The sequence below is a fragment of the Pavona decussata genome, unplaced genomic scaffold (assembly GCF_977016875.1).
Source record: "Pavona decussata unplaced genomic scaffold, jaPavDecu1.1 SCAFFOLD_602, whole genome shotgun sequence".
Lineage (NCBI taxonomy): Eukaryota > Metazoa > Cnidaria > Anthozoa > Scleractinia > Agariciidae > Pavona > Pavona decussata.
Genome location: NW_028145860.1, coordinates 3931532 through 3955675, shown reverse-complemented (window position 1 = coordinate 3955675; position 24144 = coordinate 3931532). Strand labels below are relative to the sequence as shown.

The following is a 24144-nucleotide window of genomic DNA, read 5'->3' as shown; positions in this document are numbered from 1 at the left end:
TTGACACATTTTTTTGCATGACTTTGAAAGCAAATTTTGTTTATTTTTCTACTTCTTTAGTGCTACTTGCAGCAAATAGTTTGTTGGAATATTTTTCGATTATTGTTTACCACCCCTCCCTACACATTTGTTAGCATGGGGTCGAGGTCAAGAGGTCAGCCCTTCGGCGGGAATCCCGTCAGATGCGATTTTTCACTCGAGACAACTGATAATAAGAGCTTGTGTTGTTCAAAAAGAGCACACGAAGTACGAACTTTTCTGACATTCCTCTACTTTTGAGCCATGGGGAAGACTTTACAAGAGTGTTACGAGGTGCTGGGTTTGGATAATAGCGCTACAGAAGGTATTTTTATTTAGAAATGTGGCAGATTGTTGTGCCGGTGTTGGTGTGAATTCCTTTCATGTGTGCAGTGATTTTCGTGATATTCACACATCTCTCGACTGTTGACCATCGTTCGCCAGTTTCGAAATGAAGCTTAGTTCTTTACAAACAATTATGTCGTTATAACAGTAGTAAGTTATCGGAAAGCTCGAAGAAACCGGCCTTTCTTGCCTTCCAAAAGTGCTTTGCATGAATTCTAGACAAGGGTCAATTGAAACGCTTGCCTTAATGTCACGACTTCGTGTCCGGGGCACAGTTTACAAGAGATCAGCGGGTATATTAGCACAGGGACTTTGTCTATTTACCTTGAGTTGTGTTATCATTTTACAGTTCAGATCATCCAATATAAGCTTAATTCGGCTAATTCTGCACAGCCCATAATGTACATACACCCCTGTCATACTAAGCTCTTCCACAAATAACGTGCATGAATAGAGTTTGCTCGGAAAATGTATTTTTATATAACTAGTATAATTTAAGTAATGAATACTGTGACACTGCATGCAGCCGTATATATCTGTACTATTACAAACTTACTCATTGGATATTGCAGTTCCAGAGTTTTGATTGGTTAGGCAGCCATGGTGTAAATAATGAGCCATTATACCATGCACTACCAATATGGTAAGAGTACAAGGCAGGGAGAAAAGAAGATATCACTAAATCTGGAAGATTTAGTAATTTTTTGATGGTTGTTTTAATAAAGCAATTATTCCAGATTACAGATTATATCCAAATACACACACTCGAGAATGATGTAGTATTCAGTGAGTGACACAGACAAACTCGGAAGAAGGAAATCCAAGTGCTCCTATAAGGAGTTAGCCTCCCACGCAGACGTTCTTAGGGGTTCGTCACACGTTCCTGCCCCACGAACGTCTGCTGAGACGAACAGCCACTTCCGTTCGTCGACTGCGGACCAATCAGGAGCCGTTTCCCAACTTTGGGTAAACTCGTGTTTGATATTAAAAATATTACCCTAGATAGGATGGCGGACTTAAATGTAGTTTTTGGTCATGTGTGCCAAACGTTTGGTATTAGGGAGTTGAATGCGTATCAAAGAGAAGTCATAGTGCAATTTGCGCAGAAGAAAACTGATGTGTTCGTAAACCTTCCAACTGGTTATGGAAAGTCACTTATTTATCAAGCTCTATCGTTTGTTTACAATTCAATTTTTGAAGCTGCTGGTCACTGATTGTTGTTGTGGTTTCGCCGCTTGTAAATCTTATGAAAGACCAGGTAGACAAATTGGCAAATCTTGGAATTCTTGCCGCTTCTCTCAGTGAAATCACTGAAGAAAATGCACGGTGTTGTGGAAGGAAAAATTTCAATCGTATAAACTATATGCACGTCCGGAAGCGAAAATATCTCCACAGGTGATGATTTCCGTTGTTTCGCAGTATGTGATTGGCTTTACTTGTCATAATGAGTCAATGCTGATTGGTATGTTCAGACAAGGGCAATTTGCTGACGAACGGAAGTGGCTGTTCGTTTTAGCAGACGTTCGTGGGGTAGGAACGCGTGACGAACCCCTAAGAACGTCTGCGTGGGAGGCTAATAAGGAGTTGAACCTAAGACCTTCCAATTACTAGTTTGGATGCTCCATTACTGAGCTACAGAAGACTTGTAGGAGCTTAGGCCATTAAACTAGGTTAAATATAATATTTTAAATATTGTTAAATCTGTTACGACATCTGTTCTTTCAGATGAGATCAGGAGTGCTTACAAGCAGAAGGCCTTGAAATGCCATCCTGATAAGGTAACTGTGAATTGCACTACAATAAATATACTTATAATGAACCAAAACCATGACATTACCTTCGTTTAACTAAAAAATACCATACATTTTGCTAGTATAGTTGCATCATCCACTCATCATTTTTACTAGTGAAAACAATGGTCCAGAATCTGATCCAGGTATTTGTAGTAACTGGGTTAAGTTCTGAGCATATTGTGTAATGTGCTGTTTGTGGCTCAAATATGACTTTACCTTACCATGCAGTTAAACACAAAATGTAGTGGTATAAAGGTAAAACTTTAGTGGGTATTAGACCAATGATAAACAATAGATTTCAGTCGTTAAGAGCTGTCTACTGACCACAACCAGTTTCACTGTCTGAAAAAGGTCTTATCATGTACTGGTTGAACTTTCAACAGAACACAAATGCTTGAGGTTGATTTTTAAAGGTGCACAGACCAAAGGAGCTGGTTGGGTTTATTAATGAGCCTGCTGAGGTTTTTCTTATCTACATTCCTGAGATTTAATGGCTAATAAGGAGTATAATGTGTACTCCACTATCTGTTATATTAATGTACTGGATTTTTTTTCTACTGGTCATTGTTTACATTTTCTGTAGAATCCAGATGATCCACTGGCAACACAGACGTTTCAGGAACTAGGACATGCATACAGAAGGTTAATGGGTAAGACCAGTAGTCTTACTCTAAGTAATGGTGTGACTCAAAGCTTACAGACTTCAAAGTTATGTACAATATTCCACACAATTTCTAAATTGTACCATATGTCCATTCCATGCTTTAAATCAGAAAATTGAGAGTCCTTTGAGCTTGTTGTTCCTCCATAAGAAAAATTTCCCATGCTATTTTGAAACCATTTGATTTTTGGAGGGCAGGGTTTAAAGCCCTGTGGCACAGCTCCAGACTGGTGCTTTTGTTTGTAAGGCCATTTGTAGAATTTTTTTTGGCTTTTTTTTTAAGGTGATGAAGATGGTGATGAAGATGACGATTATGGCGATGAGGATGACATGGAACTTTGGAGAAACGTATGTGAAGTTAAAAGACTGAGATAGACCTGGTTTTATTTTAGATTAGTTTATTTCTATATGCTTTTTCTGTTAGCCTTATACTTTACTTTAATAGTTTGGCGATACAGAGAACAAGTATTGACAGGAAAATCCTAAACAGGAGCTATGTCCCTCACTGAAGGGTTACCTAAAGCCTACATTAACTAAAAATAAATTAAACAGCTATTGAAGTCAAAAATAAGTCCATACATACACATAATCAAGTGGAAAATATGTACAGTATTAAACTAGAAATACAATAAAAGAAGAAGAATAAAACAAGAGAATGTAGTAATATCCTTCAGGTGTAAAAAGGATTTACAATTATAATAATTTTTTTTTTTTGGTGATACAATAGGCCAATTTCAATATATTAAAACTCTAACTTGGCTCAGAGGCAAGTAGTGATTTGCTTAAAATATAGAGTATATAAACAGTGTGTCCTTTAATCTAAGATTTTCCATATTCATTCCATGTTTTTGCAGTGAACGTGTCACAAAGCAGTGCATGCCCTTTAACCACTTGGTAGTGATGCATGCCTCCCAGTTGGATTAAGAGTGAACGAAAAAGAGCTTAGGAATTATCTTGAAAATAATACAAACCAGTAAAACTTAAAATGACAATTCTATCAGTAAAATGAAGCTCTATGATTTTCATTGTGCTAGCTTCCCATGATTGTTACTGTGGTAATTTTGTCTTTCAGTTTTTCTTCTTTTTGTTCAGGGATGAAATCATGGCTAGAGGTGGGTGATAAAAAAATCCACGGTAAAAGTATTTTTCAAAATAATAGTAATATACTTGAAACACATTGAAAGTAATAACAAATACTTTAAATTGTGGTAACCTAGTAGCTGGTTTGTTAGAGTTTGAAAGTTTTGATCTTTGTTTTGAGTTGCATGTAGAAAGTTCAAGTCTATCCAGTGTCCTCTTTTTAAACAAAATACTCTACGCTCATGATCATCCATGTGTAGTTTATAACACTATTATTCCGCAAATAGAGTTGTAGGCATTAAGTTTTGATTCTAAACTTATCTGTTAAAAGATTGAGCGAAATTATTGTTGATTATTATAGAGCTAAGGTCCAGCTGCTGGCGAAAGGGATCTTATCAGTGACTGAAATTTCAACGGAACACAGATACTTGAGTCTAATACACAGTCTAAACAAGCCAGCTGGGTTTATTAATGAGCCTGCTGAGGTTTTTTGTAGCTACATCCCTGCTTGTAAAACCAAAGAAATTATTCAAACCAATCACAACAAAATTATATAAGTGACACAATGAACCAGTCAGGACCCAAGGAAAGTACCTGTAAATGTCTTCAAGCATGGGATAATGTCCTTTACTTCTGATTGTTTGTAAAGTTCTATGAAGTTTTTTGTTGTTGATTATTATGAAGCACAACCAAATCAAATGTGAAATTATTTTTGATGCTATATCACACTTAGAAAATAATTTTCTCGTTTTATGTTTGTGTGTGAAATAAATTCAGGCAGAATATGTAGCTGTGATCTTTCTTCTCTGAAATTTAATTGTATTTGTTCTTACTTTATTGTAGTTCGATGTAACTGTGCCAGATGTCAAAGGTAGGTCCATAGTGATTAGTGATTATAAATTTGTCTTCTACAAAACATTTGTCTTCTTCTTCTAAATTTGTCTTCGTACAATGAAAATTAAGTAATTTAAAGGTGCATAGACTTTCAATCAGACAGTCAGAAGATCATTGGTTCAAGGCTGGGTTGGTCTCTGCATTGCTGTGTTTTTCCCTAGACAAGAAACATTCCTCCTCATTGTCTCTGACTTCACCCAGGTGAATAAATGGGTACCATGGGTGACATACTGCTGGGGGTAACCCTGCAATGGACTAGCATCCCATTCAGTGGGGAGTAGTAATACTCTTAGTTGCTTCATGCTACAGACACTGGGTTAAGCTCCGGGAGTGTCTGCCATTTAGGCTCGAGTACGACTTGACCTACTTCAGTAACTACACTTTTTATGTTCATTATCTCTGTTCTCTTTCCGTAGGCGGGGTAACGAGGATGATGAGTTTCTGGCTTCTCTAGCAAAGGTACACCCTAAATTATCTACTTACCAAAATATTGAGAAATTTTCTTTTTTACTTTCAGTAGAGTCCAAAAACTAAGCTACATGATCAGTATATCATGCAGAGCTCTTTGGTTAGACATCCTTGTCCTAGTGGGAAATGCACCAAAGTCTGTGTTTTTTCCACAAATGTTTGGTTTTATAAAGAGAGCTGATAGTGTAATATGGCAACTGTAAAGAGATTTAAGTGCTGATGTTTCAAGAGTTAGACCTTCAACTTGCTTTGACAAAGGTCTAACGGTCAAAATGTCAGCTCTTGAATCTCTTAACAGTGACCAAATTACCTTTTATCAACTCTGCTGATAAAGCCAAACATTCATTTCCAGTCCCAACTGACACAGCACCACAGTTGCTTTAGAAACTAACCCCCTTATCTGTGTTTTTTAGTTTATTTAAATGGTGGAACTTTTGCCTACCGCTTTTGAATGTGACTGATGTATCCATGAGTTGCCAAATTACTTGGCAATATTCCATCACATACAGTAGCATTGTTTGCTGTGTTTAGGTACAACGAACATATATCACAAAACCATATTGCTGGACTCATATCAACATTTATGAACATTGATATTGGAAACATTGCTGTAATGACGGATTAAATAGAAGAAAGATCCTCGCAGTTAGTACGCAACTTAAGCAGTTGCAAAAAGAAAGCCTGAAAACAATTCAGGCTTGAACGGGATTCGAACCCATGACCTCTGCAAGGTCTGCGAGGATCTTTCTTCTAATCAATCCGGCTTTCATATCATGTTTCATATATTCATATTCATTGCTGTAAATTGTAGGAGCAAGAAGAAAAACAACAATTTACAGAAGAAGAGGTATGTAGTCTTGCTTGTCTGAATTGTAAGTGAAAATATGTAATAACAAGTCTTGGAAGGCAGGTGGCCCACACGACCCACCCTTGTTTCTAGAAATTCTATTACTCACAGTAATAGCAAAAAGCAGTAACATGTTGTACAGATTCCTCTCAGTTTTGCTTTTAACAAAACATCAGTAGTTCAGGTAAAACATATGAGACAAACCAACTTGTATTATATTTGACATCCTTAGGATCACTGTAAGTACTATCATGTATGTTCTACATTGTTGTGTTCTGGCAAATTTGATGATGTTCTTTTTTGTTTATACCCTCACAGATGGCCCAGTTCACATGTTTTGCAAATCTCAAGGAACAGCGAGAGGCAAACAAACAGAGATTTTGTAATGTAAGCCTTCATGTTAAGTCGGCATAAAGATAAAAGTACTTTATTTAATGTCGATAACATAGAGAGTGCTTGCACAATCTCCAAAGCCAGAGACTCATGATAAAGTGCTTGACAATAATCCACATCAAATTGGAATTTGGAAATGTTGTTTTTTGAGATACCGTACTTTTTGTGGGCTTTTGGCCATAATAATTTGCTAGTCAAGAGAGTTTTATACAGAACTATAGAAGGGATAATATTTTGTTGTTTTTAACAACAGAAAAACCTGTCAAGTAGCAAACCTGAAGAGAAGACAAACAAAGGAAACAAGGTAAGGCGACTGCCTTAGGTGATCCGTTGTGTTTTTGTTTTACACTCATGCCCAGAGAAATTAGAATATCATTGCTGTAATATTTACAACTGTGTTCATTTTGCCTTTTCTATTTCAGTTACAGTAAATAATACACTGCCATGTTTATGCGAGCCTTGGAGCTCTACATAGGGAGAGTTATATGTAGCTGACTAACCCAACCTGAAAATGAGAAGACTGGCAATAAATTCCCAAACTCATTAATAATTCACAAGGAGAAAACAAACCAAATCACTTCTGTAAAGTAGGCTTAGAAATGTGATTTAAATTAATTAGCAAAAACTTTGGTGAGCTTAACTTTGAATTTCTCCAAGAATAACATATATGAGTGTTGTGTCTGATTTCCAAACACCTTCAAGTTAATTAATAAAAACTCAGCTGCACCTTGTCTTTTCAACCCACTTCTTAGTGTTTGGAAATTGATCAAACAATCTTCCTTGTGTTTGATATATGACTTGAAAATACAAATATTTAACTCTGGGATTTTGACTGCCTCCTTTCAGCCCAAGTTAAAGAGCAACAAACAGCTTAAGCATGAGCAATGGAAGAGAGAGAAGGTTAGAAAATTATGAGAAAAAAATGGCTTATTTGTAATTCTTTCTTGATGGCATTTTAAAAAATGGTAATTTTTACAATATACTTGATCTATTTTTGTTATAGGAAATAATAGAAATAGCTGCTCAAATGGAACAGAAGCCTCCAGTGCAAGAAAAGGTAAAAGTAGACGTATTTTTTATCAGTCTGTGATGCGGAAATGCTCAGATCGTTGTTGGTTTGTCTACTGTTGGGAGAATTCTGATTTTTTTTCACAGTTTGCTTATGTCATTACTAATCAAATACAATTTTCCATTGAATCACCACACACATCATCACTTCCAAGGAAAAAAATAGTTTTGCTGCTCTTTTACCTCAAAGTAAAAAAACTAGTTTTTCTCCTGAATGTCTAATCTTGCAGTATAGTATGGTTAAAGAAAAAATGACTTTGTGCCAATCTATATAATTTTTCATTGCTTCATTTTAGGCATCTTCAAGAGATTCCGAAAAGAATTACATTAATCCACAAGGGATAAGGTATAATCTTGTTAAAATTCCATTCTGTGGTGTTTGTTATTTTTTATTTCAATTGATGTTTTGTTTTATTTGACAGCTCTGTGCATCCAGAGGTTTTGAATGCAAAGCATTCTGTAAAGGAACATTCTGGTGCCCCTAACAAGAGAAACACAAGGAAAAAGAGAAACAGAAATGTAAGTGTTGGACACATCCAAGCTATATCTTTTTTCAAGTTATCAGATGGCGTCTTGTTTTATTAAAGGTCCCTTTAGAGCTGGTTCACACTGGTAACTGAAGCAGAATCAGAATCGGAAGTGTAAGGAACCTTCTGCTTCCATTGCTAGTGTGAACCAGGCCTTAAGGGTGGTGGAAATGTTTTTCCTGAAGTTAACTAATTGCTGCCCCAACATACAGTATTGCAAGTTTTTATCTGTTTTCAAAAACTTACAATGGACAATGCATTGCGGCAAGGAAATGTTGCATTAAAAGTTTCCATGCGCTGTTGCTTTAAAAATTGTCCTGTGTAACATCCCCTTTAGCTTATAGTACAAGGATACAAGATACTACTAAATAAAACTTTGAATTTTAAATCAGACATGTTCTTAGTTTTAGGACTTTCAGCTTCTTGTTTCTGAGGAACAAAATAGTCTAAAGAATGAGCACTAGGTTTGAAAAGTTATATTCACACTCAATCTTACACTTGTTGTCCAATCTAAATATCCCTCTTAAGGAATAGTTTGCAAACATCTGAGAGTGGTAACTGTTTTCCATTTTGCCCCTGAGGACATGTAACAGCAGAGGGCATGTTCACAAGCCTACATTCTTTGTTTCCCATTTTAGTCTTTAACGTGAGCCACACTGTGTCCTCTGAATGTCATGTTTGATGCTTCACTAAATGTTATTTCTTTCTCAGAAATCAAGAAAGCAAGATAACCAAGAAATGGGCTTCAACCAGAATAAAAGCAACAAGGAGACCACTTTTGCTGGACAGAGGGTGGCTTCCAACTTTGGTATCCAAGATGTCATAAGAAATGTTACCATCAAACCAGAGACCACTAGGAGACAAGATGACGTGACAGGAAGATTGCCACATGCTAGTTTCACTAGTTCAAGAATGGTGCGGTCATCGTTGGGGAATTCGACTATTGGAAGTCAAAACAATGCTTTCCAAAAGGTCTGTAACATCATATTGTCCTGACCCAGTTTCTTTTGTGTTTCAATCTTAAAAGATTGTCTTCTGTTTCTTGTGTTTTTGTTGTGGTAAAGCATGATAGTATCTTAATAGTACACCCACATTCAATTGTTTTCTCTTTACTAAATGCTAGGTAATAAAGGATATATGATTGAAGCAAAAACTTTGATGAAAAGATGCCAGGATATGCTAGTGTGCTCAATATCATATAACTGACTTGCCAAAAGATGAAGTGGCTTTAAACATTACTTTTTGTTGCTTGCCCTGGTTTATATGTAGTCTCATATAAAAAAGAAATAAGTCACACGTCAGTGCTTAGCTCTTTTGTGTAGGTCTCTTTATCGCATTTTCAAGAAATCCGGTAAACTATTTATCGTTTCTTACATGATAACTAGTCTCCGTGCAAAAATATAAGGGCTTATCTGTCTAGAGCAATTTTTGTGTCTACGGCTTCTAGAGAAGCGTAGACACTATGTCATCGGGTTGAGTGAAAGAGTGAAAGAGTGAAAGAGTGTAAGAGTGTAAATGCCACAGGAATCCCAAATAAAATACTATCGAAAGCCGATGCTAATCCTCGACTGACCGAGATCTAAGCGATTGTATTTGGGGATCAGGACAATGGCGACAATACGGTAAATGATGTTTTTCGATGTTGATTTGCTTTTTACAAATAGTTTAAGTGATGATTTGAACCAGAATTCTGTAACTTCTGTAATTTTCATCGCAAACGTGCCCGAATTTACTGCGAGTGATCGCTTTGAACAAACACGGAGTGCCTTCAAATTTTACGTGCGTGTTTGCACGCACGCATCAAAACTGAAAGTTTTTTGCCTCTAATAGCAAACGCGTCGTTTATTTCAATAAAATGTTTTTTTTTTAGAAAGCTTTTTGTTGATTTTTGTGTCTTTGTCAATTCATATATGCGTTTGAGAAGCGACAAATGCGTAATCAAGGACAATTTGCATAAGCGGGTTGAAATTTCATATGCCAAAGGTCTTCATCAACATGCCATGAATTTTGGCAATATTTTTGCGTTCAAGTGTGTTTTTCGGCAAATGATTAATAGGTAACCATATTATTTTACGTCAGCTTTGGAAGCCAACGATATTTATTTATCTACTGCGCATTTTATCCAGTTTAAACCGCTCTAGGAAAAAGTTAATTTATGCGAAAACTATGGAAACACGACAGGAGTCAAAGGGTTAAAGAATGATACTTGCCATTCATAAGTTCAGTATAGATTAATTAATAGTTTCTGTTGCATTTTATGCCTACGTTTCAGATTAGAACTTTGCTTTCAGTACTTTATGTTTAGAACTTTGCTGCATTGCTTTTAATACAAAGTTGTGGTTCACGTTGTAAGATCATATAATATACGCAGTCGCTATTCGTACGGCACCCGTACGGCGTCTTGTATTTGCTATTCGTACGGGAGTCCGAAGATTTCATAGGATTTCTCTGTAATTCCTGATTCTCGCTTATCCAAATTATTATATTTACCTTTAGAAGGAATAAGCGAATCCAGTGAGTGCCCTTTCTTTGAGCGAGATAAGTTTGCGTACTCTCTGCTCACTAAGCGAACGAGCCACTCGCAACCCCTTGGAATTGTTTTGCGCTATATTCACGCACACGTCACGCGATTAGAAGAGACCGTACAGCGACTGGTATTTGCTATTCATTTGGGATTCCTATGAGTATCACTAAAAATTATCATTAAATTTAAGAATCGCTAACCTGGTTGAGAAATTCAGACAACTGATCCTGACCGGTGGTATACTGATTAAGCTCCCGTATTCCCAACCTGCGTGATGCTATTCGTACGGCCAGAAAGCCGCGAAATGGGAGTTTCACTTAATGGAAGAATTTACCTATTGGACGCTCCCATTTCCGTACAGAAATTATGTTGAAGATAACAGAACACACCTCTCCTTCTGACACAGGTATAAATTTTCACTGCAATGACTGAAACTGCGCCTACTATAGAAGGAGGAAGAATTCCCGTATAAATAGCAAAAATGCGAATAATTCGTACGGGATTACCAACGTGAGTTCAAATTCATTGAATTACCAAGTTGTCACTTACCCCCCGATCCAAGCCAGTGTATTATAACTATTTATAAGGTATAAGAAATTCTTTTCGCACATTTTTAAGCTAAAGCGTACTAATTGTAGCCAGTTGATCTGTGAAGAAGAGGTTGCGTGACATGTGCGAGTTTATGTTTATAGCTCGCAAAAAGTTTGAAGTGTCGCGAGTGGCTCGTTCGCTTAGTGAGCAGAGAGTACGCAAACTTATCTCGCTCAAAGAAAGGGCACTCACTGGATTCGCTTATTCCTTCTAAAGGTAAATATAATAATTTGGATAAGCGAGAATCAGGAATTACAGAGAAATCCTATGAAATCTTCGGACAGCAAATACAAGACGCCGTACGGGTGCCGTACGAATAGCCACTGCGTATAATATTGTTTATGTTAGAATAAAGTTACAGTTCTCTTCATACAAAATGTCTGTGGTAAACGATACCAGCTTAATCTCTTCTCACCAGTATTCTGTGCAACATTTTACAACCATTTTTCTTTTATCTCTATCCTATCTCCACTCCTCCCTCTTCGTTTTCATTTCAGTCTTATTTCCCTTTTCTTCAATTCTTTTATAGCACATTTCTATACCAGTACTGCAGTAGACACATGCAGTCTGAGACTGCCTATTTTTATTTTAAGGCCAAAAAGGTGCTTACACTAGTCTTTCCAAAAACCCTTTGATTTAAACCATTAGCAAAGGATTCTAATCTCCCATTTTCAATTTTGCATGTCTTGTACACAACTATTAATTTTTTGTGTATAGCAAAGTGAGAGACGATGGTGCGAAAATCCTAATCCAGGAGGTGGATCAAGGCGGGGTTATAGCGCAAACATCTGGGAGAAGAGGCAGCAAAAACAGCAGTTCCTGGCTGAACTTCAGCCATGTGATCAGAAAGATGAGGAGCTGCAGCTACAGATGGCTTTGGAGCTGAGTAAAAAGCAGGCAGCAATTGATGCACAGCAAAGGTTAGGGATTTCTATCATAAGAAATTGTAAGGGTTATCAAGTTTAATCTTGTAGGCCCTTAATGTAAAGGCACGCAATAAACACAACAGACAATAATTATTGATGGGCAAGATTGGGCAGGGAATGTACTGGCAAGGCTCGGATGGGGATAGGACCCACCGACCGCATTAGGGATGAGGGGCCTCGGCACATGGCGCCATGCCGAGGGGGTGCCTCATGCCTGTACTGCAAGGCAGACATCGACCTGGGGTAATGTCCTGGCGTAGAATCCAGTCCAGAATGTCAAGATGTCCCCTCCCTGACGGGGCTCCAGCACAGGGCTGAAGGGGTGCCGCAGGCAGCAATTCCCCGCCCTTATTTTATTAATGCTACTTCTTACAGCTTGTTAACAATGCTAGGAAATGGCATGAAAACAAAACCGAACATGCCTTACAAAGGAGTGAAAGCGAAGAACAACAGTAATTAAAAAGGCTACGAAAAAAGGGAGGGTGGGAGGGATTAACCTTGCTGCATAGAAAACTTGCAGCAATATGAGAAGGGGACGAATGATCAATCGATAATATATGCTTGACCGATTTGTGCTAAATATGGTAAACACCCCGCGGGATGTACCGCTGGGACAACGCGGGCCTTGCTTTGCCAAACATTAACTTTAATTTTCTGCGAAAATATCATTTAATGTAAAGGCATGCAATAAACACAACAGACAATAATTATTGATGGGCAAGATTGGGCAGGGAATGTACTGGCAAGGCTCGGATGGGGATAGGACCCACCGACCGCATAAGGGATGAGGGGCCTCGGCACATGGCGCCATGCCGAGGGGGTGCCTCATGCCTGTACTGCAAGGCAGACATCGACCTGGGGTAATGTCCTGGCGTAGAATCCAGTCCAGAATGTCAAGATGTCCCCTCCCTGACGGGGCTCCAGCACAGGGCTGAAGGGGTGCCGCAGGCAGCAATTCCCCGCCCAAGATGCCAAGTGTAATGCGAAGTGCCCTGTGCGAGCCCGCAATGAGCTGATAAGACACCCCCATCCCTGTCTCCATGAGAGGTTCAAGACAGACCACTGCTTGCCCCAAGCGTTGAGTGACAAGCGAAAACGGCCTCTATGGAGAAGGGGTCAGGGTGTAATTTTTTTTTTTGTTTTTTTTTTGTATATTAGCAGGCCCCCAAGGGATATAGCTAGCGAGACTTGGCTGGTGTCGGTACTGTCCGAGCATAGCAAGATGTCAAATAACGCAGGCGGTTGGGGTTCTAGATTGAAGGTCCACTAGCTATATCCCTATGGTTAAGGGGTTTTAGAACATAAGCCATAGTTTACAAATAAGGCTGGACTACAGGAACGGCTACCAGTAGTAGCTATGAGACATCAGAATGTTCTCAACAGTGTTTTCAAAGTCCAAGTATGGAATTACTAAATAGATAAATTGTCAAAATAAAATACTTGTTCTAACTAAGAGACATCTAGTGTTCTCAACTTTCAAGTATGGAGGTCTCCAGTTGTCCATGCTGAGGAATCAAGTGAGGCATGAAGCCAGGGTTGTAGGGACTTGGAGAAGTGTGTCTTTTGGGGTTTTGATATAAGATTGGTAGGCGTCAGACCTCCACCGTCCAAGAACCTTAATGAGCCAGTCGGGAAGCCCTGCTGCCCCTGCAGTTGTGGCTGCGCCAATGCGGAAACTATGTGAGGCAAAGTTGGCGCTGTCCAAACCGCAGACTTGTAATAAGGCCCGGAGGTTGTTAGTGAGGGAGATCCGAGTGAGATTGCGGCCATCCATAAATTGGAATAGTGGCAGACTTGGTTGGCGTGAAGACGTTTGGAGCATGTAGTCTTGCAACGCGGTGACGGCACATACGGTAGAGTTTGACTTGCCTATGGTGAGTGTGGCTGTCTCCCGGAAGGGGTCTGTTTTAGATTTTTTAATAACGATCTCAAACGAGGTAGGGTGAAAAATGTTAGGGTAAAAGGAGATGTCTGACCTAGATAAATGAATTTGGATATCGAACTTGCCGTTGCAAGTGAACTCGCTGCTACGCAAAAAACCGAAGAAAGCTAAGGTAAAGGAGGCCCACAGCATAGAAGAGTCTGTGTCTAAAGAGCGAAAAGGGTTCAGTTTTTTGTAGATGCTGTGGAGGACCGAAACAGTGATGGGGTAGCGGGAACGTTTCGCAATGCCGAGATGGGATTTAATCCCTCGCAAAGTTTTATGTAAGAGGGGCATAGAGGAAAACTCCAAGGGACAGCCAAACTCAGTATGTAAATTCCTAACTGCTGCCAGGTAAACTTTAATGGTGCCATAAGAGACAGTATTGGACAAGTGGGTAACAAAATGAATTAAGGTGGACTCAGTGGTAGGGAGAAGGGGAGTTTTCGGGGAAATTAATCTATGTTGGAGACAAAATCGGATGAACTGGCGCTCCCCAGATGAGTAGGTACGGCGGGTGGAAATGGCAATTGACTGGTAGATGTAAGTAGCTGCCTGTGCAGTTAAACATTGGTCAGGAAAGTGGGGATCTGGCAGGGAGCGGGCAATGCATCCGGTGCGAGGGTGTGGAAGCGGGACATCTGGAAACGAGACAGACTATCAGCAATGCCATTATCGACCCCAGGTACGTGTTTAGCAGTAAAAGTAAAGTTAAACAAAAGGGTTTGGAGAGTAATCAAACGGACAAGATTCATAATTCGGGGGATTTTGGAGTTCTTGGACGACAGGATTGCAACTGTTGCCTGGTTGTCGCAAAGGAAACATATCCTCTTATTTGCCCATAGTGGAGCCCATAGCATGCAAGCAAGGTAAATGGGGTAGAGCTCTTGCCAGGCAATGCTAATCCCAGTATCAGGGTTGAGCTGATGGGAGGGGAGCCATTTGCCCTGAAACCACTGGTTGTCGTAGAAGGCCCCATACCCAATACCACCCGCGGCGTCAGTAAAAATGTGGATATCAGGGGAGGTTTAAATTTGGGTAAAAGGGGGAAGGAAAAGGCTGACCCCGTTCCAATGGTCAAGGAAGATTTGCCACATCTGGATATCTTTCCGGAATTCGGGGTTGAGTGATAAAAAAGCCCCTGGTGTTGAGACCCCCCGGGTGAGGTTGATGATGCGCTGCATGAAGGGGCGACCGGGGGCAATAACCCGACAGGCAAACTGCAATGTTCCAATGAGTGACTGGAGATCGCACAGGCAACAGGCTCGTCTTGAAGCCCAGGAGGCAAGCAAAGAGCGTGCATTGCGGAGTTTGTCTAATGGAAGCCTGGCTTCCATGCGAATGGAGTCCAGAGTTATACCCATAAATTCCAAGACTTGGGAAGGGCGGAAGGTTTTGTTTGGGGCAAGAGGAACATTTAATTCCTCAAAGAGGGTAAGCACTCGACAGAGAGCTGTAGCGCAAAGGGAGGATGGAGGGGGCTGTGCAATGAAAAAATCGTCGAGGATGTGGATAATGGAGGGGATGTTTAAATGATTTCTGACCAACCACTCAAGAGCATCTGAAAATTGGTTGAAAAGGAACGGGGCACTCCTGAGACCAAATGGGAGTGCCATGTCAAAATAGTAACGACCCTTCCAAGACATTCCAAGGAGTTCCCAATCGTTGGGATGTACGGGGATGATTCGGAAGGCAGACTGAATGTCAGTCTTGGTCATGTAACACCCCTGGCCATGCTTTAGAACAAGGGCAATGGCATCATCTACTCTTATATATTGGAGGGTAAATTCCTCAATGGGGATATTTGCATTTAAACTGTCAGGGGTCCCCTTGGGGTAAGACAGGTGGAAAATGGTGCGCCATTTTTGGCTGTTCTTTTTGGGAACCAGCCCTAAGGGGTGAATCTGAAAATTGCTAAAGGGAGGTGATTCGAAGGGGCCTGCCAGGCGACCAATTTCCACTTCGCTGAGTAGGTTTTCTGCAATTATAGAAGGGTGTTGCTTAGCTGAAGGGAGGTTTTTCGCAGTTCGGGGGAAACGGTCACCCTTATAGCCTACCCGGAAACCTTGGCTTAACCCAGTACACAAATTAGAGACAAAAATCCTATCGGGGTGGTTGGAAAGGAGTTCAGTTAAAAGAGGGATGTTGATAGGTGTTTGGGGCTTAAGATATGTAAGAACTTTAGCGGCTTGATGACTTCTTATCACCCTGGCCTCTAGCTTTTGGAGTGGGGTCATCGTGCCTGTAGGCTGGGTGGTCTCCGTTGCAGGTTTTGCAGCGATGGCTGTAGGGGCATGGCTCCTGGCTGCATTTGGCGCCCCGGTTAAAGTTGTTGCAAGTCCCTCGTTGAGTGGTTGCACTGGGCCTAAGGGCAGAGAGGGAGCACCCATGAGATAAATGGTCCCCACTCCCACAGATGGTGCAAGAAGATTTAGCTTGCCCAGTAAACTTCCGTAAATAGAGTTGAATATCCCGTTCCCCCCAATTTAGGGCAGGGTTGGAGGCAGCTTTCCGACGGAAGTCGATATCGTATGACAACCAAGCAAAACCAGCAAATTTACGATGGGCCGAGCGAATAATTTCTTGGTAACAAAACATTTCAACCGCCCGTTGGGGAAACTGGGTAAGGAGAACCATACAATAGACGGCAAAGGCCGAGAGCCATTTATCGATGGAATCGATATGGGTTTTTTTCTTTCTGGACGGGGAAGGGATATTAAGTTGTTTTCCATCGAATGAAATTGAAACCCCGGGATGATCACCCTCATCGAGGCAAGAATTTTCTGGCAGCAGCGAGTCAAACTCTACGTACTCACCGCGTATGATGGCTTGCCTGGTCTTGGGCTGAACGTGCGAGGTAGGTGAGGCTTGAGGAAATTGTTGATGAGGGCACTGGGTGGATGTGCTTGGCTGCTGATAGAGAAGGCCCGCCGCGAACTGAGGGTCGCCAAGTTGCTGTTGGAGCGGCAATTGTGGCTGAGATTGAAGGACCGGGGCGATCGGTTGAGCAGTTGTAGCAGGCGTAAGCTTTTTGAGTTTGTCGTCCATAATTGTCGAAATTAAAGCCGCGAGAGCGGTGCTATCCATGTGTGGAACCGAACCGGGAATGCCCCCTGTTTGGGCGCCATTTTGTGCCTGGCGCGTGGTATCCTCGACTATTCCGCCGGCAGGCTGCTCGCGACCGTGCTGTTCAGTGACCTCAGGTAGTTCTGGTGAGCCTCTCGGATTCGTTTCTGAGCCGGACTGTTCTTCAGAGCTGCTTTGCTCGAGCCGAGGGTGTTTAGCAGCCTCTGGGGTCGTGTCCGAGCTTCGTGTCCTTGAGTGATCATGAGTCGAAACGCCAGCTGGAGAAACAGTCGCTTAACGCTCGATCAGCTGATCTCAACCTCCAGTGATATCGAGGTTGTTTTGGGCCAAGAGAAGGCGCAACACTTCGTTGGAAAGCGTGTCTAACGAGCTTGCCATCGCAAGACAGACAAAATTAACCTTGCTGCGTAGAAAACTTGCAGCAATATGAGAAGGGGACGAATGATCAGTCGATAATATATGCTTGACCGATTTGTGCTAAATATGGTAAACACCCCGCGGGATGTACCGCTGGGACAACGCGGGCCTTGCTTTGCCAAACATTAACTTTAATTTTCTGCGAAAATATCACTTAAAGTTAAACCTCCCTTTTCAAGCTCCTCTTGTAAGTGACCCCAGACCACCTTTTGTAGCAAGCCACATATTCAAATTACCAAAAACATTTTCCTAGTCAAATCCAGGGATGTCACTTTAAGAGCTGGCCACTAGTGAATTTCACCGTCTGAAATAGATCTTATCACCAGCTGAAATTTCAATAGAATGTCTAATTACAGTGTACTTGAGGCTGATAATTTTAAAGGTGTACAGTCCAAAAGAGCCAGCTGAGCGTTTTCTTAGCGACATCCCTACAAATCGCTCAATAGTCGAAGCCTCTTGTAATTCAGACTCATGCCTCTCATAAGCTATTCCCAGGCGGGTCGATATTTTGAATTGATGCTCACAGTGGGTGAAACCATAGTGGTAATTTTAAAATTAGAGTTCTTTGTTTGTTTTGTTTTGTTTTTGTTTGTTTGTTGATGTTGTTGTTGTTGTTTTGTTTTGTTTTGGTTTTTTTTGGCGGGGGGGGGGGGGTATTTTTTTTTTAGTTTTAAATGGTGTATTGTATTTCTAAATGCCTCAAACAACCCTGTCATAGAGCTTACATGTTTACATTGTTCTTTGATAGAGAAATCAGCATCTTGGAAGAACAGACACTTCAAATTGAGAAGGAACTTCAACTCAAGACTGTCCAGAACAAGGCTAGGAGCACTACAGCCTCAACTTCACAAACAAACACTGCTACTACTATAGATGTTGAAGACTTTCCTCCTCTGGTGGTCCCCCTGGAATATGAGCAAGAATTCTATGTGGAAGATCTAGAAGAGTGGCTAGTTGCATCAGGTAGTGAAGAGGAATGGGACAGCCATGCCTGTGATAGTAATGTTGAGGGGTCTGAGAAGTGCCTGGCCAAGTGTAGTGACCATGAGGAGGATTATATGATAAAAGGATTGGCAAGTAAAAGCGAATTTGATGAAAGAGATAACAGGCAACTGCCCAAGCCAATTGTGCCACTGCCTCAAACCCCCAGGGATCAAAATTCACGAGCATCCGATTGTCCCTATGGGAAGAACTGTTGTTTGGGAAAGCGATGCAAGTATTTTCATCCTGTATCTGTAGACACCAGGAAGAGACGCAAATCACTTGACAACAGCTTCTCTTCTCAAGAGCAGAAGGTTGTAAACAGCAGTATGAGAAATGATGACAGTAATATTGGGCATACCCTTGCAGGAAAACCTAATGACAAAGCATCTTGTGAAGAGCTGCCTACATCTGATGCCTGTGATAACAGCTACTCCAGGGACAACAGTGGATGTTCAAGCAGAGCTTCCATGTCTGACCTCAATGAATCAAGTACAAATCACTCCATGCAAGCTTTACAAATAGAAACAGTAACAGCTTGTATTAGTAACAATTCCACTCACTGTGTCGATCCAGCCGTTGATAAAAGTACGAATTTAAACCAGCATTTGGGGAAGAAAGCAGCTGATCAAGATTCCCAGCAACTTACAGAAGATGAGTGTTTGTCAACACAAGAGGAACATCAAACTAACAACACTGAAGTTTTAACTGGCAGTGATTCAGTGGAAGGCTTGAAAAGCACATCAAATGCCTCACATGAAAGTTCTGTACCACAGGACAAAATGGATGTGACTGATGAAAAAAGTGCGTCAATTCCAACTGACTTTATGAAGAAAAATTCTCAAATTTCTACTAATTCACCTTTACTTGGTGCCATGACAGAGGCAGACATCACTGATTCACAGCATGCCAGTCCATCACCAGCTGTCAATGCCCACAATCAGTCAGCCAACACTGTGCCAGTGCAGCCTGCCAATCGGTCAGTTAACGTGAGTGTCATGAGTCAGTCATCCAATGCTGTGCTACAGGTTTCCAATCTGTCAGCTGAATCCAGTGCTCTGAAACAGTCAGCAAGTGCTGTGACACAGCTTACCAATCTGTCAGCTGAATCAAGTGCCCTGAAGCAGTCAGCCACTTCTGCAGCACAGCTTCCCAATCTGTCAGTCGATGCAAAAGTACATAATTCACCACAAACAACTCAACCAGTTGACAGTGTTAAGCAACTGCCAGCTGCCGGCATGCAGACTACTGTGGTTCCACTGACGTCTGCACCAGGTCCTCTGGGTTCTGGGAACTCATCCGCAACATCTGAAAACTCTACAAGTTCATCAACTGATCACATTGTTCAAACTTCGTCAGCCAATCAGCAGCCAAACACTCCAACGTCCAGCATACCTGTGCAACCCATAGCTGTAAATAATCATCCAGCAGTACCAGGTTTGCCACTTCTTCCATTTAGTAATTTGTTGCCATCTCTTAACCCAGCACATTCTACAAGCTTCAATCAGACTATCAATTCAAGCCTGTTGGCAACAGCACCTTTGGGTGGGATGCCCTTTCCAATGATGCCCATACCCTACAATGGTGTACAGAATCTACAAGGAGGAGGAACAGTGATGAACCCACTAATGGTACCACCATGTTACACAAACCTTGCTCATGGAAGTGCCATGTCACCTGCTCATCACCTCCCCCCAATGGCTCTGCTAAATGGATTTCTTGGAGTACCAACAGGAGTAGATAAGCAAGGTGTGGGGCTTGCCACCAATGCCCAATCTGCAGTACAGGGAGTGCCACAACTAAATGGGGTCTTAGGAATGCCTGGGACAGGTACTGCACAGTGTTCACAAGCAGCGCTCACCTCCAACCCTCAGTCCACAGTCCAAGCGATGCCACAGCTTAATGGTCTCTTAGGGATGCTCAATAGAACAGACATGCATGGGAGAGCCGCGGCACAGCTTTCACAGACAGAACTTACCACTGCTCAATCCACCACAATTTCCATTCCACAGCTACCACTGAATGGAGTACCAGTGAGGCCAAACATGTCAGGGACAGTCACTAATCCTCAATCGGCATCATTGAACATGTCACAGCTATCAAGATATCCCTTCCCAATGGTCAACCCTGAAGCATTTGTTGGTGTGAGCACAGACATAGCCTCGATTGGTATAACAAATGTAACCCCTCAGGATGGTTGTCAGACTACAAGGTCAGTTACCTCTCAAGTTGAGAGACCCAAGGTATCAAAACCAGCAGAGGCAAAGCTTGGTACTGCCCAGGAGGAAGTGGAAGGTCGTGGAGAGGTTGGTACTAAAGCTCCATTGTTGAGAAGGCCTGCCACAGGTGAGTGAGTCTAGAATTAAATTGATTTAGCAAAACACTTTGTAGAAAGTTGAGCCCTTTAATTTCCAATAGTGATCAGCATGTAATTTCTCCTTATATGTAGAGAGAGATCCGTGGGGAGAATATACATATTGATATTCTGGCTTGAAGGGCTCCAGTAACCCACACTGGGTTTCAGCTGTCTCCTTCACATACCCCCCCTCCCCTCCCCAAGGGATGCAGGTAAGAGAGTATCTCCTGGAAAGGCAGATGACACTGAAGACTTGGTCAGGAGTTGGAATTGTCAACTTATCTTTAAATTGGTTGTACTTATCAGACTGAGAAAACAGAGATACCAGTAATAGTTGTCCCTTTTATGGTCCTTCCAATGTTGACTTTTTGGTAAGATAGTTGGGGGGGGGGGGGGGGGACCGTGGCGATGCTGGACATTTCACTTTTGGGGAGAATTTTGTTTTTAAATTTCCCACCGTAGGCCTGTGGTCCATAATTTTAGTGATTTTATCCCTGCCAGATATGTACCGGTCATTAATTGACTTGAAAGTGGAACTGGTTGGGGGGAGATAGAATAATTGAATGCCCCACATCTGGCTTGTTGGTTGGCTGGTGGGTTAAGGTAGATAAGTAAGTAAGTAAGAACACTGTAAGCAAAAACTGACAAATCTATAGCGCCCAAAAAAGGTGAAAAGTGAAAATGTAAAAGCGGATGACAATTGGTTTTGTTTTTTTTGCAGTGCCAAAGGTCATCCAGCATCAAGTATCAACATAAAGTGAATTACAAACACAAGTGGGGCCCGGCATGTCAAGACATGTTCTGTTGCCAATCATGGAACGTTTATTCAAAATCTGTTTCAGTGGTTGAGAGAATGCTAGTTACAGTCGGCGTACAAACTCATGCCTTGACATGGACATCTTTGATTTTAACAGGATCGAGATTTTTGTTTTGTTGTTTGCAACAAGTGCAGTGAGGCAATGGTTTTGTGTAAGGTTGTACATGTTACTTGAACTTCTCTTGCTCGGTATCACATTAATTCCATTCATTTGAATGGCTACACTTGAGACTTTTTTCCACAAACTCGAAAATTAGAACAATCTTGTACAGCATAATTAAAACAGCACCAAAGAAAAGTACTGCTCAGCAGCTTTCATTTGAATGGTCACACTTTAGGATTTCATCCATAGACTCAAAAATTAGAACCACCTTGTAGAGGATAATAAACAACACCACAGGAAAGTATTGCTCAGTAGCTTTCATTTGAATGGTTACACTTTAGGATTTCATCCACAGACTCAAAAGTTAGAACTATCTTGTAAAGCATAATAGACAGCATCACAGGAAAGTACTGCTCAGTAGCTTTCATTTGAATGGTCACACTTTAGGATTTCATCCATAGACTCAAAAGTTAGAACCACCTTGAACAGCATAATAAACAGCATCACAGGAAAGTACTGCTCAGTAGCTTTCATTTGAATGGTCACACTTTAGGATTTCATCCATAGACTCAAAAGTTAGAGCCACCTTGAACAGCATAATAAACAGCACCACAGGAAAGTACTGGTCAGTAGCTTTCATTAGGATGAGACACTTTGAGATTTAATCCACAGTTAGAGTGGCATCTAGTCATATGTATTCTATGGGAGCTTAGGAGTTAAAAGATTTGGTACAACAAAAAAAGGTTCACAGCAACCTCGTTCCCAGGTTCTTTATGCTCTCCTTTCCGTGGAGCGAGAGGGGACTAGAAACAAGAGTGAACGAGGTTGGTTCCAGAGACAAAAAATATTTTATATTTCATACATTAGCTAAGATTATTTATTGTTCCTGTTCAAAAATAATGTTCAATATTACTGTTTTGTAAAAAAGTAAAGTTATTTATGTACGAACTGAACTTATATAAGGTTTCTTTTTTAAGAGTGTTTAACATGAAGCAAGCTATTTTTTCTCAGGTTTTGTTCATTTTTTTTTTTTTTCTATTCATAAATTGCCAGAAGGTTTAAAATTGTTTGATTGAATTGCAGTCTCCTGAATAAAGGTTTATACTCTTAGATTATTTGTCAGTGAGATTTACGGAAAAGGTCTTTTCCCTTGATGTAGGATGTAAAAATATTACAAATTGTTAATGGAGTGTCCTGTTCTTATTTTCAAGAACATCATTTATCATTTTAGTCCACAGTGCCCTTGAGCTCAAAACGAGGAAAACGTTTTTAAGTCATTCAAAAAATATGTTGAAAGTGAACAGCACCGCAGGAAAGTACTGGTCAGTGGCTTTCATTTGAATGGTCGTACTTTAGGATTTCATTCACAGACTCAAAAGTTAGAATCACCTTGTACAGCATAATAAATAGCACACTAAGAGTGTACTGCTCAGTAGCTTTCATTAGAATGGTCACATTTTAGGATTTCATCCACATACTCAAAACTTAGAACCGCCTTGGACAGCATAATAAACAGCACCACGGGAAAATACTGCTCAGTAACTTTCATTTGGATGGTCACACTTTAGGTTTTCATCCATAGACTCAAAAGTTAGAACCACCTTGCACAGCATAATAAACAGCACCACAGGAAAGTACTGCTCAGCAGCTTTCATTTTAATGGTCGCAATTCACGATTTCTTGTACCCACAAACCTACAGCATAATAAACTACTAGTCCGAGGTGAAAGTCATGTGCGCAACCCGGAAATGGGTTAAAATATTCTCTACAGAGTATAGTTGAATTCAAGTCCTCCAAAGTTGATGACGGCGATGCGTGCACAGATCAACCTGCGGGCTTCATCACACGAGATGAAGGTGCAATGGTAAAGTTAAGGAAAACTGCGCTTGAAAAATCTGCCTGTGGAGTACAGTGAAAACTGCTGGCTTGACTAGAGTGAATGATTGTTTTATGCGCGGAGAAATTAGCTTCCCTAACCTTTTACGTCACGCTAGAAACTAAAACCCTGCTTGAAACTCCTTGTATGGATTATAGTCCTCGGAAGAGTTCATAGATCTCGGGTACCCTTCTGAGGGCACGATTTTGTCGTTTACCTTATAAAGGACTGATGGTATTGAGTGCCTTAATTTCTGATTGGTTGTTATATTTTCGAGAACAAAAAGCGTGTTCCCGTCAACTTTCCCGCCAATTCGCGCCAAGAATTATTGCAGTTCAACCAGCCAATCAGAAAATGGTATCTAAGCAGAAGAGACCCAATCAGAGAAGAGTTCTTTGCCCACGTGACCAAAAAACCACGTGGGTTGATGCTGTACTGCCGCCGTCTTCCA

The 24144-nt window shown here is 40.9% G+C and overlaps 2 protein-coding genes and 1 pseudogene across 2 annotated transcripts; 1 reads left to right on the top strand and 2 right to left on the bottom strand.

The window, feature by feature from the left end:
- Positions 1-157: 157 nt before the first annotated feature.
- Positions 158-22369, top strand: LOC146449474 (uncharacterized). Its single transcript, XM_085101422.1, has 18 exons — positions 158-343; positions 2089-2141; positions 2740-2806; positions 3101-3165; positions 3890-3929; positions 4741-4768; positions 5208-5250; positions 6071-6106; positions 6425-6493; positions 6753-6803; positions 7346-7399; positions 7503-7556; positions 7864-7913; positions 7990-8086; positions 8806-9066; positions 11927-12129; positions 18309-20887; positions 21619-22369. Exons 1-18 carry the CDS (start codon positions 283-285, stop codon positions 21651-21653), a joined length of 3846 nt encoding a protein of 1281 aa, XP_084957548.1. The 5' UTR covers positions 158-282; the 3' UTR covers positions 21654-22369.
- LOC146449476 (uncharacterized) lies at positions 14575-16058 on the bottom strand (annotated as a pseudogene).
- Positions 16238-17714, bottom strand: LOC146449475 (uncharacterized). The gene is given in 1 exon segment (XM_085101428.1): positions 16238-17714. A coding segment is annotated over 1 exon segment (1284 nt). The 5' UTR covers positions 17522-17714.
- Positions 22370-24144: the final 1775 nt, after the last annotated feature.

Bases quoted from the DNA above. Each gene is read 5' to 3' on its own strand.
- LOC146449474 (XM_085101422.1), top strand. From the start codon at position 283: ATGGGGAAGACTTTACAAGAGTGTTACGAGGTGCTGGGTTTGGATAAT. The intron at 2,807-3,100 runs GTAAGACCAGTA...TTTTTTTTTAAG, and splicing joins TGCATACAGAAGGTTAATGG to GTGATGAAGATGGTGATGAA. The intron at 4,769-5,207 runs GTAGGTCCATAG...CTCTTTCCGTAG, and splicing joins AACTGTGCCAGATGTCAAAG to GCGGGGTAACGAGGATGATG.